The sequence below is a fragment of the Polypterus senegalus genome, chromosome 18 (genome assembly GCF_016835505.1).
Source record: "Polypterus senegalus isolate Bchr_013 chromosome 18, ASM1683550v1, whole genome shotgun sequence".
Lineage (NCBI taxonomy): Eukaryota > Metazoa > Chordata > Cladistia > Polypteriformes > Polypteridae > Polypterus > Polypterus senegalus.
In genome coordinates this window covers 74,962,161-74,983,842 of record NC_053171.1, presented here as the reverse complement: position 1 = coordinate 74,983,842, position 21,682 = coordinate 74,962,161, and the positions used below count along the sequence as shown (strand labels likewise).

Genomic DNA, 21,682 nt, shown 5'->3' with positions numbered 1-21,682 from the left:
TAAAAAAGAAGTGGTCAAAGTGAAAAGATGAGTTACAGCCCACTGTCTGATTGTGCCATTGGAGGAGGTAGAGGAATTCTGGGGCTCACACTGTTTAAACAGCAAGCTGCTGCCATTATCGGCGAGACACTAATGTCCAGCATTTTTCGTTGCTCACTCAGTGTGTTGACGAGTGGGGTGAGAAGCCACGTTTTCAGCAGGTACCCGCTATCACCAAAGTAATCGTGTTATATGGTTACATCACACGGAAAACTTACAATTTTGACCAAAGGGATAATATTAAATGTCTTATCTTACCAAATTTGTAAATGATATGCAATTAATTTCAGTGTATTTGATTAATCCAGCATCATGAATGTGAATCTAAAAAATAAAAGGGAAAACACACAGAAACAGCAGCACTGCTTTAACGCTGGGTGCCACCCAGGCTGCCATGAAAATCTGTATCTGTAGAGTTTAATGTTTATACATCTCGATGCGAGAGTGGAAACGGTTGTATGCGACATTTTTCTGTCTATGCAGCGTTTACACATGAGGCCCCTGGTCTCAATGCAATTAAGAATTTGTGGATGAACATAAAAATGCTGTTCACTCACGATCATCATGACACCTGACTGAGCTGGAGGAGTTTTATAAAGAAGAATAGAGAAAAACTGCAGCGTCCAGATGTGCCAAGTCTGAAGGCTGTCATGGCTGCCTAAAGAGCTTTGACTAAAGACAGGGGCGAATACTTATATCAATTATTTTGTGTTTTATATATTTGTAATAAATTTAGACTATTGTGCAAAGCTTTCTCATTTTTCTTTTAAACAAGCTATATCTGTTGATCAGTGTCAGAAAAAGCAAATTAAATCTATTGTGTTTCAGTGTTGTACAATATAACAATAAATTGTAAAAACTTCCAAGGGAGTGATTTTTTTTATAGGCACTCAGTTTGGTCTTGTTGAACCTGCAGTAATGTAGCGCAGACTTTTTGTGCAAAAAATTACTAGAGATCTGTTTTGCAACTAAAATTCATTTTTACCTCTGAATGGCAGGCTGTCATTCCAGTTGTTTGGACTTTGATAAATAATAGGAAATCAAACAGAAAGCAAATAACATCAAACAGCTTCATAAATAAGGAATTCCTCTGATTAAATCATTAGCTCATTTTCCTGTTTCTTCAAGCCGAAAAAAAGAATAAAACAGGGTGGGCACTTGGGAATTGTGCCTAGGTGGGCAAAGGACATCCAGCAGAATTGGACAATATCCTGGGAGGAGCCTCAGAGTTGTGTGCAGTCAGTGCTCCCCTCACAGCCCTTGTGTTTTTGTGGGACTGGCCCAGAATTAGGCTGCATAGTGATCAGTGCTGGACGTCAGGAGGGGCGTGGGGCAGGAAAGAGTAAACACTGTGTGCCCAGGGGCGTGCAAGTGCACATCTGTGAGAGTCTTCAGTGGGGCGGGGACCCAAATGTTAAGAGCTCTGCGACTGAAATCTCCCAGCTTAGCACCACTACTGCGTCTTCCCATCAGCCAGATGAAGACAGCCAGGGTGTACTTCATCACCGGTAAGTGGCTTGCTTAGAAACTTTGAGATCAATTTCTTTTTCAATAACCAAATTGAACTTTATGTAAATATAAAGATAAACGGTATGAGTAAACAATGCATTAACGGAAGACGAGTTTGTATTGGGAAAGTAGTTGTGCACAATAGAATACTTCTGCTAAGAAATCTCTACTAATAATCACAATAAACAGAATAATGATATTTCTCATTAACAAATTATCAATCATCCATTACTGTAGCCATCAAAACTACAAAGTAGTAGACTACCAAGAGGTTAATTATTAATATTGCATTAAGAAATATCTTCTTTTGGATGAGTTATATTCTCACAATGCCCAACTGCATGATTCGGAAACTTATCAATATCAGAGTAAACGATTAGTAACCAAACATACCTATCATGGCATGTGTCAGTCAGCTTATTAGTGCCTCGCTAGTTGTCTGTCTTGTACTGTCATGTCTGGCTCCTTATCTAAACTGTTGCCCTACATTTTTAGATTAAGTCTTATACTTGGAATGGGAAAGCTGACATCTTTAATTAATCTGTGACACCTAATTGGTTCAGCATTAACCTTGTCCTCCACAGTGCCATCTGCATGTGCTCTTCTGGGGCCTCCTCTTATTCTGTTTATGGATTTCACTGTATTGCCTGATTCTCTGCGGTCTATAATATATTCAACCTTGTGCACAGATACGATCTAAAACTAAATTTGATTTGAGATCGATTAGTCCTTTAATATTAAAGGACAGTTTTGCTCATTAGTCTTGCACACACACACACACACACACACACACATATGAGTTGTATTCTCAGATTTAATATTACAAATGCAACTCTTTTCCCTTCTTTTTTTAAATATTGATTTTTCGAAATGGTCAGAATTTAAAAGAACAGTGATTAAGGAAATCTGGGTCTTATAACGGTGGCATACTTTATTGTTTTACTTTTCTCTTTAAGTTTAAAGTAATATCTTACTGACTAGACTGGCAAATATATATATATATATATATATATATATATATATATATATATATATAATGTGTGTGTGTGTCTGTCGCCAAGGCAACCACAGGTTTGCAGCCTCCCCGCCTAACACGTCCGTCACCCGATGGGTGATGCGGGGAACGTTCTAACCCGGCTACTGACCTGGCCCTGTCCCTGCTCGTGTGCCATGTCTCTGTGTATTGAAGTGGTAGCTCCCGTTTGAATAAACACCCTGACTGTTCTTGTTTTGATTGGTATAAAGATGGTTCTCTTGAAACCTTTAGACTCAGCATCTTCTCTCAGGGACTCATGCGTCACAAAATATATACAGTATAAGCAAAGATCTGTGATGCGGTTTTCATATCCACAAAGGAAGAAAATGAGTCACATATCTTTTATTCCAGAGCTTTCAACACTCATCAGGTGTCATCATCTGAGGAAAATGACAAGACATACAGGAATCAAAGGCAATATATAGCAAATGGGAATGGGGGGGGATAGGTGGGTGTAAGAGGGGTGATTAGTAACCCCAGTCCAGCTCAGGAATAAAAGACTGCTTTAAAATAAGTCACTGTGGATTTCTAGTTACATATACAGTATATATATATATATATATATATATATTGTGATAGACGCTGGGTATCAGTGAGCCCCAAACCCCAACACGATCACCAAAACACGGTCCTTTATCAAAAATAAATGAAGGTTTTATTTAAATACCTCCAAAATAACACCAATTCTCACAAAACACTGGTCTTTTTCTCTCACCACCATACTACCCTCCTCCAGTCAAGTGTTGCCTCCCTACCACCCAGCTCCAAGTCGTCTAAGTAAGGGAGTGCGGTCCCTTTTATTACAGACCCGGGAATAACTCCAGTGCCAGTGTGATTGCCCGATGGAAGTACTTCCGGGTCACACAGAAGTCCATCATTTGAGGGAGCTTGTTTCCCTGGAACTCCCTCTTGCGGCACCCTGTGACCCCAGCAGGGCAACCCTGTCAGACTACATTTCCCAGCATGCCCTACTGGCTTCCCACTGGGTGGGGATATCTGGGACTGCTGCCATCTAGCATGCTGGGGGGATTTAACAGTTTCCTAGCAATCTCTCTGCTTCTATAGGGGCTGTCTGTCCATTTTCATCCTTCCGGGTTTGCTTCCTTTCCTGGCCAGGATGTCCATCCAGCCCGTGTGGCATCTACAATATATATATATATACACACATGTACTGTAAATACCTAAAGTTCTGTCTGAATTGTATCCTATTTCCCACCCTAAATAGTCCGGTGGTATTTCAAACAGTTCCTGCTCCTTTCCCGACATTGGTTCATTTTTATTGTGCCTTATCTTTTCCTTTTTACTTTTTCAAGTCCTTAAGTCCTTACACTTTTCCTAAAGAGTTTTGTGAGTTTGCCTCAATATCAGACTGATGACAGACCTCTAAGATCACACAAATAAACGGAGTGTTTTGTGCAGAGAGCTGTGGTGCTCGTGAGAGAAGGCCTACTCTTAAAGTGACTGACCCGGCCTGAGCGGACTTTATCCATCTGACCTGCTCCTCTTGTGTTTTTCAGTGCTGGCCATGATGACCGCTCTTGAAACAGCATCAGGTAAGCTACCGAAACTTCATAAATCTGGTACACCCTGATGTCTCATTAGTTGATATATAAACATTTGTTCACAATAGCTGAGAGTGCTAAATGTATTATTACGATCAAAATGGAGAGCACAGCTTCCATTTAGGATAGAAACACAAGCCACGGTCAGTCGACTAGTCGCAAAGCCTCTTAGTTCAGTTAAGAGTTGCAGGGGGCCTGAGGCTATCGTGGCAGTGCTGGGTGTAAGGCAGGGAACAGTGTAGGACGGGATGCCAGCCCATTGCAGTGCCCAGGCACCTCTACAGAAACTCTGTGTTTTGAAAATAATTTTACTTTTTGCATAATATTTTTTTTAATACATGTTTAATTCAACTGAGGATTATTGAAGCCCACCCCAGCAGCACAGCCAAAGCCAGTCCAGGGCACATCCACAATCTCACTCATGCCAGGCCAGTTAATCTAACATGCATGTCTTAGAGGATGTGAGATACACCTGGAGAAAAACCCACAATGACAATGACCAGGCAAGACCCCAGTCAAGTCCGGTGACAATTTGAAGTCAGGGTCCATTTTGAACCATATCCATGACTGGTTTATCAGCTGCACAAATCTCATCTTTTAATTCTAACCATGGCAGGTTCCTGCCTTGCACCAAGTCTGGCAGCAGTAGGCTTCTCACCCCGGGTATCCTGAACTGAAATAAACAAGTTGCTGAAAATGGAAAGTTTCTCATTTGACATCTGCATTAGGCTGCAGATAGAATAAGGCTGGCCGAGGTGCTTCACTGAATTTAGAGGCGTAAACCTCAGAGCTACTTAATCCAATTCAGGGTCACAGAGGGCAGGAGCCTAACCCAGCAGCATTGGGCACCTGGCAAGAATCAACCCTTGGCGGGGCAGGGCACACACATGCACACATCCACAGTCAGTCATCTTAGACTGGCCAGATAACCACACATATTTGTCTTTGGAGCAGACCCTGGGACATCCACGTGGATGAATGAGGGAGTAGTGCCAACCCCTGTGCCAATCTAAGGAAATGTCCTACCTAAAAAACAGATTGGCTTCCACAGCATCTGTCCATCCATTCATTTGTTTTCTACCCTTGTAGTTCACTGGGTATTCTGATGTGAGCCTATTCATTTGTAAAATTGATTGATCTGAATTAAATCCATCCTTTTAACCGTCAGTCTGTCCATTATGCCAAATGGCCCTGAACTTTGGGGTGCTGTAATAAAACACATAAATAAACAATTGTACTACAGCTTGGCACTCGTGAAGAGTTGTGGGGCAGTGATCATTAGAGAAAGATGCTATATAAAGTGAAGATTGCTTGTGCTTTCTTATCCATATACTGTAACCCAACAGTGCTGGGCACTCTGAGCTTGTTAATGGACAATGTGCTGACAGATTGATTTGAACTCAATCCATTCATCCATCCTTTCATTTTCTCCTCAGTCAAATTCCATACATGTAAGCTTACTGCTCGGCCATCGCCTGCCTTTTCATTGTTTATAGTCATCATGCAGTCATGGTGCCTTCTTTCTCCTCTTCAACCAGTTTTTGGCACTGGGGCAGTTTTCTCAAATCCACCATTCGCCAGCCCAGAAAACATGGCAAATTGTTTTAGCATTGAATCTGTTCTTCCTTTTAAACAAATTTTGAAATTTGAATTGGACAGTTTTAGGATTTGACCTCGGCATGTAAAAAATGGATGTGAACTCATGCCCACGTGGAGTTTAATTTGGCTATGCTGGTTTTTCTCTCCATCACTAAAGCCTTGCAGGCCATGTATGCAAGAGTGGGCTCTATGGTGTGCTGGCATCCTGTCCGAGAGTGGCACCCGACTTGTACATGGTGTTTTCCATCAGCAGATAAACTGGGCTCCCTTAAACCTGAATGTGGATTTAGTGAATTTCCCCTTGGGATTAATAAAGTATCTATCTATCTATCTATCTATCTATCTATCTATCTATCTATCTATCTATCTATCTATCTATCTATCTATCTATCTATCATATAGTGCCTTTACATCTATCTATCTATCTATCTATCTATCTATCTATCTATCTATCATATAGTGCCTTTCATCTATCTATCTATCTATCTATCTATCTATCTATCTATCTATCATATGGTGCCTTTCATATCTATCTATCTATCTATCTATCTATCTATCTATCTATCTATCTATCTATCTATCTATCTATCATATAGTGCCTTTCATATCTATCTATCTATCTATCTATCTATCTATCTATCTATCTATCTATCTATCATATAGTGCCTTCTATCTATCTATCTATCTATCTATCTATCTATCTATCTATCTATCTATCTATCTATCTATCTAGTGGGGTTGAGAATGTTAATGTTAGGTTGTATAATATGGTGACCCTGGAGTGCAATGCGCAAAAACTAATTAAATCATGCAAAAACAAATCAGAAACCGCAAACACAAACTGAATATGCAAAAATAAATCAAAATATGCAAAAACAAATTGAATATGCAAAAGCAAATCAGAAAATCAAATACAAATTGAATGTGCAAAAACAAATTAAATATCCATCCATTATCCAACCTGCTATATCCTAACTACAGGGTCACGGGGGTCTGCTGGAGCCAATCCCAGCCAACACAGGGCGCAAGGCAGGAAACAAACCCCAGGCAGGGCGCCAGCCCACCGCAGCAAAACACAAACGCAAATCAGAAAACACAAACAAATCAAAATATACAAAAACAAATTAAATATGCAAAAGCAAATCAGAACACGTAAAAACATATTGGATGCACAAAAATAAAATGAGAAAACATAAAAACAAATTGGAAACGCAAAATCAAATCAGAACCCACAAAAAGAACAACTTGAATACGCAAACAAAAATCAAAAACAACAATCGTAAATGGAGCCGCGTACAAATAAAACAAAGAACGCAAAGTGGGAAGCACGAAAACAAAAAGAGCGGCACACAACACAAATCGAAGCAGAAAAAGCCGTGAAAGCTAAACGAACATCGCAAGTCAATCCCAGCTTTTCAACGAGTGGTGTAGTGGAAGTGAGAACACTGAAAAGTAAAACAGATCGCTTAGCTTTTTTTAGTACGTTGGCAGAAAATAACCCGTTTGTCAAAATGAATATACACAAAATAAACCTGTTTTATGTACTTAATAAGATTATGTCACATATTTCCATTTAATTGAGCTAAGCATTTCTAGCAAGAACAAGTGAAGATCTTACATTGAAAACTAGTTATTACAAGATGTTATCAAGTGCAATAAGCTGTTGGACATTATATTATGTATTATTATTATGTACTGTATATGAATATTATTATTATTATGCAGCATATTTCCATTTCATTTATTTAAGTAGTTCTAATAAACAACAAACGTTGCCATTTCTTGTTCTTACAAGTTTACTGAATAAAATAAGCGGTTGTTTCTTCTTAATCTTTTTTCTCTCCCACCAGCTTTTCCGCATTGTAAAACCTCCCCGAACACGCCATCCCATGAGTCTGTTAGATTTTATATCAGGTTCAACTAATGTATTAAAAAACAACCCCGTGTCTTCAAATTGAGAAGACCTCCATGCTCTGATGTTGTAGGGGGTGCAGTGTGTTTTTTCTGTGGCAGTTAAAACGCTGTTGTTATGTTCAGGGACTTTTATCTTTTCCCTGATACCGCAGACATGGATTCAAATCCCCAAAACTCTCTTTGCTATAATTTTTAAAAATGATGTAAATGAACTAATCTTAGGAACATGACACATTTTGCCAAATAAAATAAAATAAAAATTTCACAAGCACTCTCGAAAATATCCCAAAATACAGTACTCCGCTCGAGCCTTTTTTTATTCCTTTTTTGGAAATTGTTAAAACAAATCACCGGAGTAGTGGGAAGCGGTCCGCTTAGTCCCGGGCTGTGTAACGGAGACCTTATGGCAATGAGGTGAATTTGCTTTGCTTAAATAGAAATGAATCGGGGTATTATGGCCACCAACAAAATGATGCATTAGAAACACAAAGGTAAACCGTACGATGCTTATTTTCATTTGAATCAGCTTGAAGCGTAATGATAAATATTCCACAAATATTTTTAAAGCTTAAAAGTATACAAGTTTTGAGTTACGTCGACCTAACGTAATCGGGTAATGGCACTATATTATTTTTGTGATTAGTGCTGTTAATTAAAGCAATGAGATTAATTTACGTGGTATGCTTATAAATTATACAGCATGTCTAACTATGATACAAAAGTAAATTAATTCAGTTGTTTTAAAAATAATATGCAAAGCTCAAAACATGAACAATTTAAATAAATCCCAGTTAATTTAGCTGTATAATAGCTTCATATACCGATAAACATTTTTTGAATGTACAATACGTAATGAAATTATCAACATAAAAATGACGTAACAATTAAACGTCACGTATTACGTTAACTACCTTGTTCCCGTGTGTCCCGAAGACAATGCAGTTGTTCGGCTGCTTTCCATAACCTTAGCAGAATAATAAAGAAGACGTCTGTCATTTAACCAACTTCGACAAGACCGTCACGCGACGCCCTGCAGCGGAGCTGAGACTCGCCTGCATTTATCTGAGATCGCCGGCCAGGAGGTCCAAAAGCGGCCGCCTGCTCTTGTCTGTGGAGACGGTGGCGCGCCGTGTCCGGTTAGCCAAAGTCAGACAGGCCTGCGGTGTATCGGAGGATCGGCGCACTTTGGGATCGCAGCTGCTCCGCACGGCACATCGAGCCTCGGTCCTCCTCTCAGCACGGACACTAGTGTCCGAGTGCGCTCTTTCAGGTGTCCACTTTTCTTTAGAATTGGAATGGACTTTGTTGTTCTAGTTTTAAAGTACCGGGGCTGGCAGTCTAAAGGTTGCTTTGTATTCCGACCAGGCACGACTTTGACAGTTGGCGATCAATGTATATCACATTGAGTCTTGCAAATATGATAAAATTACAAATAAATTAAGGCGAGCACACCCAGTTCACAAAACGGAGACTCCTTCTGCCACGGACCAAGGTCGATGGTCCACTGAGCCTCTTCATTACTTCACTGACCTTTGCGTCTCCTTCTCTTCCTCCTCCTTCACTCTCTCTGTTCACAGAGGCCTCCCAAATCATGCTGACCCAGGATCCGAGGCGGAATCTCTTCACAGTGGGTGAAACCATCAAATTTATTTGTCAAGTAAATTCTTCAGATGCATCCTGGCAGTATTCCTGGTCCAAAGTCATCAACAGCAAGAAGATTTCCCTGAAGACTGAAGAAGCGCAAAACAGCAGTGTCTACACCATCACACTGGTGACGTTGGCTGATGCGGGACAGTATGTCTGTGAAGCAGCTCAAAGTAATGAGATCCATTCAGCTAATGTCACAGTCCACGTCGCAGGTAAGTGTGGTGCCTGGAGGGGGCGCAATTAATAGTGTTAGGTGGTTAGGCCCATGGTGGCGCAGTGGTAGCGCTGCTGCCTCACAGTTAGGAGACCCAGGTTTACTTCCCAGGTCCTCCCTGTGTGGAGTCTGCATGTTCTCCCCGTGTCTGCGTGGGTTTCCTCCCACAGTCCAAAGACATACAAGTTAGGTGCATTGGTGATCCTAAATTGTCCCTAGTGTGTGTGCCCTGCGGTGGGCTGGCTCCCTGCCCGGGGTTTGTTTCCTGCCTTGCGCCCTGTGTTGGCTGGGATTTGCTACCAGAAGACCCCCATGATCCTGTAGTTGGGTTATATCAGGTTGGATAATGGATGGATTTATGGTTAGACCCCAAAGCCTAAGTGCAGAAGTTTTGCACAGTCCATAATGATGATGCCTGAATGAATCAGAGTGGCATTGTGGTAAGTATGGTAGCCCTTGTGTTTCCCCCATGTCTCCTTGAGTTTATTCTTTTACATCCTTAAAGCTTACTGGTATTCCTAAACTGGCCCAGTGTGAGTAAATACGACTGAGACTGTCCTTCAATGCACTGGAGCGTCATGTTATTATGCCTAGGTAGGCTCCATCTCCCTGCCATCCCATACATGGATGGAATCCCCCCCAACTGTCACGCACACGTGTGTACAAAGAGAAAGGATGAGCAGCACGTGAAGAGCTTCTTATTTCATGGAGACATTTTCCCAAGACCTTTCAGCCTGGATGTAGGTGGTCTCAGAGGTTCTTCAGTCCACTGGCAGACATTTCCAGCCAAGCCCGGTTTCGTAGCATAAAGAAACATTTAGCACCCCCTGCTGGTTGTTGCCAGGGTCTATTACTTTGCAGTGTGTCTCTTTCTATATGCATTTCATAAACGGTATATTCTCACGTTTAAGATCTCCAGCAGATAAGTCTTGACTTGAATTTACCGTATAATTTCCATTATTTTATAATGTTGGTCATATAAGTCGAATGTGGGAAACTCACGCTATTGGTACAAGAGATTATGATATGCTAACACCCACCTGAGAGAGTAACCATGGAGCACACGGCGTTTTTTTTCTGTGGGTGCGAGCAATGCGTCCCTTTCATGAAATACAAATGTGTGTTACAATGTGATTGGCATCAGTTGCAATTCCAAAGCAGTTAATGCCATTTAACGACTTTACTATTTCCGTAACAGTGTCAGGACCAATGCCATTGTTTAGAATTGCCTCCATTTGTGTCCCGGCACATATAATGTTTTTAGCAGTTTCGAAGTCACCAAACGGCCTACATATTACACCAGCAGTGCAATCCTTCAATTTATATGACTAATGATGAGCGACAGACAGTGTGAAATGCTAATGTTGCTTCAGCAGTACGTGTCTTCAAAGATTCTGCCGAATATTTCGGTTGAAAAAATGACGTGACTTTTGCAGACAAAGCAGACGTCTTTACCATGTTTCTGTGTATCTCACTGGTAACATGTCGTCCTAAATCAGTGGTACCCTTATTTTTCAACGGACACATAAGAATCACAAGCGAAATGGTAAGCTTCATTTTCAGGCCATCCTTCACCAAAGCACGGATAATTTGTTTTCATGTGGTCTGAGAATTTGCATTTCCTCTTGTTAGTGTTACTGCTGGACGACATTTTTAGACAAAAGACTACTGCATATTCGTATAACAAGTACGGGCAACACAAAATGGCGAAGTGGGTGTAGGTGCCGGTATTGTTTTCAATAAAACAGATGATTTGTGTAAAACCTAGAGATGATATTAGGAGATTTCGGCCAATAACACGGTCAAGTCAGTGACTGATGAAAGCTGGACATTTTCACCTTTTTAGGCAAAGCCTGCCGGACAGAAGACACAATGCCGAAGACATGTCCTCCTTTTTGCCAGACGTCTGGTAACTCTAATTGGTGACCAGTCAATACTGTTAATGGAGCAGACATATTTTGCTTTAATTGCATTTGTCTTGTGTCACACACGTGCGCATGGGAAACAGCTGAAGGGCCTAAACAATAGTAATTCTACGCCAGGCCGGGGGGCGGCGGAGTGTACAGATTGTCTCTCTCAGTCCCTTGCAGACCTTTCCCGGGAAATCCTGCCTGTTGTCGGTCCCGATGATGACGTCACTTCCGGCATGAAGACGCCGCCACGCCCAATTTCTGCACTGATGACATCATTTCCTCTCTTTAAACCTGCCATCTTGCCTCAGTACAGGTCGTTCTGTTTTAGACTCTGTTGTAGGCACATCATGCTACCATGAAAAGTGACTTTTGCAGCCGAGCAAAAGCCCAACTCTTTATGATGTCTCCGACTCATTCTTGTGACACTTGCTTTTCAAGATTTAGAGCCCTCTTCATGACGGGCTGACTCCGAGGTCTCACCATCAGTTCTTGCTTTGTCTCTCTTACTTGTTTTTTTTAATGGCAAGCTAGTTGTTGCTGTTAATGAAACACGTAATTCAACTCTGTGGCTTCTTAGTGCCGTCGTTCTGCCACACCACACATTTCCATAACTGTTGAATTTCTTTTTTTTTCTGCCATCAAACATTTTGTGCAGTAAAGTAGATCAATATTTCTCAGACATTCACTTTTTTTATGCTCATATAAGCAGGTATTACAGTGCTTTTTTAAATCTTTTCATGGTGGCATGTTAACATGGCTGCTCAACACTCCAGCATAGCAGACCTTTTCATTTGGATACATAGCTAGATTTGAGAAGGGAAGTAGAGGAAAAAAAAAATAAACACGTTCACATCTCGTACAAACACATTTTTAATAACACTGACTCACGTGCAGAACCGGTTCTAGGATTTTAGCTGCCCTAGGTGAAGTTATAAATGCGCCTTTGCTTTGAATCATCACCGCCATTGAGACCTGAAGACAGGACGGGGGGTCAGGGAAGAATTTAGAGCCTTGAATTCACGACTTGAGAATGCCGAGTTATACCAACGTCTGTTCACAACAATACGTTCTTGAGGAGTGCCATTTCAGAAATTAGGTAAGAAATCGGGTTGTAGTGATCTTTTTTTTTGTTGCTTTTAACGTTCCTCTAAAGAAAACTAAGTTAAGTTATTCCTATAACTATGGTTTATTTTTCTATAGTTATCTATCTGAACTACCAGCTAAACATGTGCCTTTTGATGGTGGTGACATTCTGCATTTTTTTTTTGTGTTGACACGGAGAGACCCTGCAGACGCTATGCAAACCTTTGGGCCCAGAGTCTTAGAGCTGTGAAGCAGCAGTGCTACCCAGACAGCCACTGTGCTGCCCTAAGGTTTCACATTAGCAGTATTTTTTAAATTTTATTAACCTTAAACAGGCAGTCTTTATTTGATCTTGTCTAGGTCATGGGATTGATGTTCGTTCCACTTCTGTAGATAACACTGGTGGGTTTCTTTCAACAGAAGCATTTAAAACAACTTTGAGCCGAGATGTCGACGGCCCAGTTCTGAGTGGAGAAGATGTTACCTTACAGTGTCTGGTCCATGCAGATGATTCCTCTGGAACCTATTTGTTTTACTATGGCCAGGACGGGCTAGAACACTTGATTCATAGCAGCAAAAGCTCAAACTACACCATCAAGTGTGCTGAGAAGGTTAATGAAGGCAAATACCAGTGCCGCTCCCAAAGACAAGACTATCCTTACTATTCAGGCATCAGCAATTACACTATGCTGAAAGTCGACGGTAAGTTAACACCCATGGTGGTTCAAACTCAAATACTTGAGTAGACCTAATATGTGTGATGTGTTGAGCCTGGATAACCCGAGATTTAATAGATAATGTGTTTCTAGCCGAGAAGGCCCCCTGTCTACATAACTGCTCCCACTGATCTGATTGTAGCCAGTAAAAAAAACAAGGGTGTGTGTGCAGAGGAGAAGCAGGGCAGCCGCAAAAAACAGCATGGCATCTGATCATCCAAGAAGGGTGACAGTCCTAGGGGTGTCCAGGGAGCCATCCTGGATTTGTTTGCTCTGTAAATGATAATTGGTGCTCCTCGGAGCCAGCAAAGAGAGTTTAGTATCAGAGACAGCAATTGTATAGTCTGAACCACACCAACTTGTGTAACATAAAGGATATACAGAAATAATATTAGTTGAAACATAGTGTAGTAGCCATTACAGATCAGGGTATAATCAAGGAAAGTATTGTGAATTTTGGAGTGCAAAGAGCTATAGGCGTAGTGATGTGTGCCCAGCAGGGGGTGCCAGATGGCAAAAAAAGGAACCTCCTGTATATCTGCTGAATGAGTCCTGCTTAGTAGTAGAGCAGCGCCAAAAACCTGGCATGCATGTCCGAGGGCCTTCCCTTAGCATGAGATAACTTTTTTATTGCATTAATCTGTCATTAAACCAACTTAATTCATCATCGCATCCTCTCTCAGCTGTACTGGGTTAAAGTTAAGAGTCTGGGAGAGGCTCAGGTCTTCAATGGCCCTGAGCTGGTCTGAGTGGATTTAAGAATATTATATATTTGCTGATGATGATGATGATGATGTTATCGTCAGTATAAGGAAGGAAATTCAACTTCCCAAGTTTTCAAAGAATATATGCTTTAACAGATAAAGACAGAGATGCTGGCTAATGATGGGTTGGGTAACACTTTATAATAACTGCACACTATTGGCGCTTTTCCACTGCATAGTACGGCACGACACGGTTCAGTTCAGCTCACTTTTGGGGGGTTTTCCACTGGGAACAGTACCTGGTACCTGGTACCAAAACGTGACGTGTAAACTCTGCTGGTCACTGATTGGCCGGAGAAAATCGTCATTACTGCGTCACTGAACTTGCGACACGAGACACAACAGACCCGCTAGATTTTTAGCACAGCCAGCGAAGGTTCGGATGCACCATTTTGTTTTAACCAAAAATGGCTGTTTCGTGGTCTATTGAGGAAGTACAGATGTTCCTCTCGTTGGTAGCCGAGGAGCGGATCCAGTGAGAGCTGGATGGGGCGACGCGGAATGAAAAAGTTTTTCAGGAGGTCGCTAAGCTATAACGACACGTGAATAATCCCGCCCACTCTAAAGCGGTACTAAACTGCAGTCGAAACGCAAACCGAGCCGAACTGAGCCGAACCAAGGTGAGCTGTACTGAACCGTGCTGTGCCGTACTATGCAGTGGAAAAGTGCCATTGGAAGCATTAGTTAAGCATGACTAAATACTTTGTTCATCATTTAGAAAGCATCGCTTCCACATTAATTGGCATTAGCAACCACTTTATAAATGCGGTAACACTTTATAATAACTGCACACTATGAAAAAGTGGTTGCTAATGCCAATTAATGTGGAAGCAATGCTTTCTAAATGATGAACAAAGTATTTAGTCATGCTTAACTAATGCTTCATAGTGTGCAGTTATTATAAAGTGTTACCGATGGGTTGTAAGCAAAACAAGTATAGCGTTAAGTTGCTTGTTACTTTAAAAAGTAATTTGACTACATAATGCACATTACCTTTAACGTGTTACCCCCCTGCACTGATGAGAGACTAGCACAGCAACTGAGAATGTAAATGGGACCACTGTAGTTCAAAAGTGTGCACAAGGTGGGTGTGCCTGTGAGCGTGAGAGCCTGCCAGGCTGAGAGCAGTTAACTGGAAGGCAATAGCCGCTCAGGGTGGGATGCCCAGTGTTGGCTTAGCAGTGATCTGAAAGATTTCAATGTCATTTGGTGACTGCATAGCTTCCAATATTGGACAGCTTTACCTCAAACTCCATTAGGACTGCATTCTTGAATTCACCCTATTGCTTGTATTCATGTGCTGTGGCACTTTTCAAAGCTGTGCCATCCACCTTTTCCTGTTTACATGAATTGCTGGGTTATGGCTAATTTGCTGCTCAGTGCGATCATTTACATTCACTTATTTGGCTGACGCCTTTACCCAAGGCGACTTACAACATTTATGTTACAATTGGCTCTGTTTTGTTTTTTTTTTGTTGGTTTTCCAATTGAAGCAGAGGCAGGTCAGGTGACTTGCTCAGGGACACAGAGTTTCAGCAGTGGGACAACCTCAGGGTTTGACGTCCAAAGCCTTAACGACTACACCACACTGCACTGACAAGTTTAGATGCTTTAAATGCACATAAAAGCAAATGGAGTGGATACAGCGTCACAAGATACGCATTGTGACCAGCAAGTACAATTCTCAGTCAGTTCTCTTATTTTATATAATGAAACATTGTGAGAGGTCTGTGCCTCCTAATTGTTCTAGAGCTGTCCTGTTTATATAATGAAGTATTGGTGAGATGTCAGTGATATGTCACAACTCTGCACCTCCCAGTAGTCCTATAGGGAGATTCTGCTTGGTAGGACGTTCACGTGAAATTTCCTACTAAGGAGGTCATATTTCCTCTGACACTTGGACTCAGCACTACGTTTAAAATTGCTCCTTCCTCCGGAAATCTGTTCAGGTCAAGCACAGGTCTCACTTTAAAAAGAGCAGAGTACTTGGGCACACTCCTCCTGAACCCTTTATCACACTAAGTCTGTGGCTTATTGGTAGTGAGGCTCAGTAGAAAATTAAAGACTAAACATAACAGCTCATCAGTGAGCGTGAAAGGCCATGCAGAAGGCGCCAAAAATTAATAACACATGTTAGCATGGACCAGTTTTAAATGACTGCTTACCTTGCAGAATAAAGTCAGTCTGTTAAACAGATGCAGGCAGCAATTCAAAACTGAGGTACACCAGTGAAATGGCAAGCTGAGCACCTCTTCAGATATCACAGTGATGTCAGCTTCAGATGTCTTTTAGTTTCCTTGTCTGCTCACTAGGTCTATGGAGTTTGCCTGTTTTGTCCTACGCGTTCTTCCCCAGTTGTACTGATTGGCAGATGACGGAGCCCTGTGATTGCTAGGCATCTTATCATGGCTACTTTTTGTCTTCTGTACTATCGAGATGGCGTCGTATCCTGTAACTAGCAGACACCTAAAGTGCAAGTAATGACCCAAAGTGGAAGAAATTGAATGAATTTGCCGGGTCTTACGAGATCCGAGAGCATGGGGACCTGGGCTGTCTCTGATCTAAGAGCCGGCTCTGCTGGAGCGAGAGGAGCCGTCTCATTGTTTTCCTGTCTGTCCGCACCCTGGCAGATCAGCAGTGGAGCCGAAATTACTGGGTGGAGGCGTAAAAAGCACAGGGCTGAGACAATGAGAATTCTCTAGGGATTCTGAGAGTTGGAGCTGGAGCTGTTGTACTTTTGCACTCCTTGCTTACTCTGTCCCTCGTAGATAGAGGTTACATTTCCCTTTCATTTCTTTTGAATAATTATTTCACATTTTATTTCCTTGAAAATGATTTTCTGTGCTGTTTTGTGACTTTGTTTTTGATGCCGCTTTGTTTTACATTTGTTTAGCTGTTGTACTGTGTTTGCTACACATGCATCAATTGATGACTTTAGGGCTGCAGAAACCAAATGTCTGCAACTCATGTGAAAAATAAAGGAAGGACTCCCTCTGTCTGAAAGAATAATACTTAATTATTTTGGCAAACTTTTATTTGTTTGCATCTTTGACTACAGTTGCTGGTTTCCCTGTCTTATGATTGGGAACACATAAAACCTCCATTGACACGCTTTGTTTTCATGGACATGGGTTCTCCCTGATCTCAAAATCCAAATGAATAACTAGATTTTAGCTGTAAATCGGGCTCCTTGTGACTCGTACATGCATAGGCTGCATCATTCATGTTTCAGATCCTTTTTATAAAAACATTAATGTGACAGACGTTGTCCAGCCAGTAACACTTTTCAGTTTGTCCAGACACCTCAACATAGACAAGCATGAGAGAGGGTGACACACACACATATGGCTCTGGAGCCCAAGGTTCTGATCTCAGCCTGGTCTCTCTGTTGGGTTTGCACTTGATGTTTTACGTGGATTTGGAGCAGCTACACGGGTCACTCCCATCCACATTTCTTATGGCTTCTCCTCCAGAGTGTAAATTCACATTGTATCCTTTGCACAGGTGATAAGCAGCCATGATAGCCATTTGTGGCCACTGTCTGAAGTGGTTATTTGGCTTTTTGTGTCACTTCACTTTAGCCCTTTCATAAACTCTCCCTGGTATAATCGATAATATTTAGTTTTCATTTTTGAGCTTTTTGCGTATTTGTGTTTGGTATGTGTCATTTACTTGTATTAGAAACTTTGCAAAGTCTTTTGGAATATGCATACAAAGGCCTCAAATGTACATTATACATACTGTATATTACATAGGACTAGGGTGTTGTACCGTGTTAGCCATCATGGATGCAAATGGCCGCTTTTATTGGCTAACTAAAAGATTACAATATGTAAGCTTTCAAGGCAGCCCAACTTACCTGAAGGGGCCTGAGTTGCCTCGAAAGCTTGCACATTGTAATCTGTTCAGTTAGCCAATAAAGGTGTCATTTTGCTTGACTTCTCATCACTTGTTACATAGAATGTTTCTGGTTTTGTTAAATTTAAGTATATAAGCAGTTGTATAAAGTGCTTGCCAGTGAGAAGTGTGCCATACAACATTCATCTGAAGTGAGTGTGTTCAGAGTCATTTAGGCCCTGAAGCCAGTTACTCATCCTTGGTCGAGACCAGCGTTTCTCAACCTTAAAGTATTTGTGACCCGAGTTTTCCCTAACCCTAACCCCCCTAACGGTTTTTTGAAAGGAGCCCACTAATACCAATTTGTTCTTTTTTAATTAATGATATATCATAGATGCATATTTTATTATACCTGCTTAACTTTTATCGACATTTATCTAACTCTATATTTATTTTTCTACTATCAGAATGTAGTTTAAGTTAATTTGTTTTGCTTTCAATAGATGTATTTTTCATATTTTCGATTCTTGTTTTTTTTTTTCACATCTTCCCGCCCCCCCTTTTTGTTACTTCGCGGCCCCCTAGGGGCCCACCCCACAGTTTGAGAACCACTGGTCTAGTGTGTGTTTCCAAATTATGCACAGTATGGTCAGCTTAGTATTTATGAATTTTAAAACTATAATGATTGTGTCCTGAGTTACCCTTTTTATCGCTGCAGAAAGACCACTTGTTACTTTCAATGTGACTACGACTGAAACTGGAAAGATCTATGAAACAGAAGATGTGACAATGAAATGCCAAATTGGACTAGAATATCCAAAACATAACTGGACGTACCGCATCTATAGAGCTGAGAAGGAACTCTACACTATTTCTACTTTGGACAATTTTGCGATGTACCGATTCCTAGCCAATGTGTCTAAATCTGGACATTATACATGTACAGTGGAGAGAACTAATCACAACACATGTGTTAAAGCTAACGCCCTACTGGACTTAGAAATACTCCGTAAGTATATTATTCATTTATTAAACAAAAGAATACTAACAGTAGGAATTATGAGCCATAAAGCAACATCTTTCTGGCCAACTCTTAAGGCCATTTCAGTCTTATTTATCAATCCATCTCTTTACCTGTGTATTGGCAGGATTTTTTAAGGCTTTCAATATTTCCTTTCATTTCCTATGTATAAAGTGCCCAGGGACTTTAATTTTAACTCTGTCTCCTCTATTGTAAGCCCCAAAGAGATTCTTCCCTGTAATCGGTCATATTCATATTCCATTCTAGAGTTCAATGTGCTAAAGTACCTTACAGTTGCGAGCGCTCATATTTTGTGAGCTGCACTGCCTCAGTGTGAATATTTTCACGTGAAGATGACATAATATATATACAGTATATATACTAAAGTAAGACCAGACAAAAAAAATAAACATATTTTCATAGAGAACGGAAAGAACAAACTTCCTGATATTATGGGCATTCATGGTGACCAACGCTGGGCCAGAGTAAACAGTTAAAAAAAAAATAAATAAACATTAAAAATTCTCTGGTTGCTTGTGTCATATAATCCATGCATCAAGCCATCCAGTCCTAAGAACACAACTGTCAAAACGCAGGCATTATTTTGAGAAATGTAATTCAAAGCATTTGTACTGAAGACAGGACTCTTGACCAATGAATGAGGGGAAATTCAAAAGTCTTTACAACACCTTTTCCACCTCTTGCACTGCTCTGATTTTCCCAAAGTATTTACGTAATAATATTTTCTCAAAAAAAATATTTTGGAATGATCCATCCAGTGTGTCCACTTCAGCGACACTGTAGGATATCACTCAACGGAAGATTTCACAATGCAGTACAATCGATTGCACTCTGCAATAATTTAAAATCAAGTACATTAACTTACGTAACATTTATTATGTACACAAAGATACTATGACCACCAAGGGGCACGCCAGCTCCCCAACACCTGACACAACGGACACCAGGCACAAGTGCGGCAAAACGCACGTTTTATTTACAGGTGGGAAACACTTTCCAAAACATTCCCATAAGCAGCACAGTACAACAAGTGCAGCACAATAAACATAGAACACAGCATTTCTTCCATCTATCCTTCCACCTCCACTTCTCCTCAGGCCAGCATTGTCGTCCTCTCCCTCCCAACTCTGGCTCCTGGAATGAAGGTAGTCATCTCCTTATATTCAAGACCGTGGGAATACTTCTGGTGTCACATAATTGTGTAAGGCAGGTTAAGGCGGAAGCCCTATATAAAAGGGCTCAGCAGTTCTTGCAACACCCCCTGGCAGGCCCCCCCAGAACCCTACAGGGCTGAGCTGACAAATACCAATTCCCATGCAGCCCTGTGGGAATCTGAGGCTCCCTTTGCACCCCAGAGGGGCCTGCCGTATAGCAGCTTGGGGGAGATAGCGCTCATTATAAGCCATCTCCCCCTGTCCTTGCATTAAAAAAGTATCCCGGCCAGGTAATGATCCCAGCCGTCCCTCACATTATGTAAAATAAAATAAAAAGGAAATGGAATCATGTGAACAAGTAATAACAAATAATATTTTATTAGAAACTAAACACAAGTAACGTGAGGTTTCTTTCATGGGAGTGATTATATTGTTTGCTGTGGTGCAGTTGGTCACCACAGATACCCAGTCTACCAGAAATTTTTTTATCTCCATTCATGAAAACATGAAATAACATTTTTTTCCCGTACAATTCTACACATTACACGAGGTATGTAGCAGATACAAAATATATCATTTCAGGGTGAAGTATTCATTTAATCAGTTTTTTACTGGTATAAACTCCTTCATAATGTTGTTTTTTTGTTTTGCTTTTTTTTGAAAAGAAGTACTTCATTTATGTGTTTCAAATTACAATTTGTTATGCTTATCGCTACATAATTTTTTTAACTAGTAGGGTTCAGATCTATTTGATGGCCACTGGTTTACTTTTGTGGCTCTTACCCAGCCGGGACGCTCTGACTGTGAAAGGACCGAGGGAGAAACTGTCCTGGAAATACTCTCCCCCGGTCCTTCCATAGTCAGGGAGTCCTGGCTGAGTAAGAGCCCTTATATATATATGTTGTGTCTAGTAGCGGGTGTTTGCTCCCTTGGAATGTATTCTTTTATAGAAATGCAGGACTTACTTCCACCTATATACCCCTTCAGTAACTGTGACGGAAATATTAAGACAAGAGAAATATGGTACAAAAGGATATATAAATGTAACTTGCTGTAAAATGCAGCTTTCATTTCCAATATATATTATAGTACAGTATAATCATTTAGACATACAAGTCTAGGCTGAAGAGAAGCTATCAGAAGAGTACAATCATTGTCCAGTTCTTCAGTGGGAATATGTTGATGACTGTAATGCTGATAACTGTTGTTCCAGTTTGGCAGAGCGCAGGAGGCATTCTTCTGGTTTCTGACTAGATGTTCACTGACACGTGATAAATACCCACACATTTTGCATATTTGGTGAGCTATTTGTGACCAATGCCATATGTGATTAGCTTCTCGAAGGCCCTAATAATAGCAGCACTTTCCTTATGTGCACACAGTGAACCAGTTCTGATCACTCATGGCCTGTGCCTGCTTTAATGACCTAAGGTCCCTGCCCCAATGAACTGCCCTTTCTTAAAAGGGAGCAGTGGAATCATTGGGTAGAAGGGTCCTTTCATCAGATTGGCTGGCCCAGCACTGACCGAGCTGTAGAGGGGAGGCTGTGTCTGGCTTGTCTGACAGTCTGGCAGTGGCTCTACAATTAGCTGATGGACAGATGTTGTTGTTTTTCATTTAAGCTAATTAGTTTCTACTTTGTTTTTATATATT

General features: G+C 41.0%; 1 protein-coding gene across 2 annotated transcripts in view; it reads left to right on the top strand.

Annotated features, from left to right (window-relative positions):
* Nucleotides 1-1,367: 1,367 nt before the first annotated feature.
* Nucleotides 1,368-21,682, top strand: part of LOC120518832 — a 34,255-nt gene continuing 13,940 nt past the window's right edge. The window contains exons 1-5 of one of the 2 annotated variants that reach the window (XM_039741824.1): nt 1,368-1,547; nt 4,102-4,137; nt 9,237-9,518; nt 12,937-13,218; nt 18,552-18,842. In XM_039741824.1, coding sequence (XP_039597758.1) covers nt 1,451-1,547; nt 4,102-4,137; nt 9,237-9,518; nt 12,937-13,218; nt 18,552-18,842 — 988 coding nt within the window. In that variant the 5' untranslated portion in view covers nt 1,368-1,450. The remainder of the gene's footprint in view (nt 1,548-4,101; nt 4,138-9,236; nt 9,519-12,936; nt 13,219-18,551; nt 18,843-21,682) is intronic. The other variant, XM_039741823.1, reaches the window with a different exon arrangement.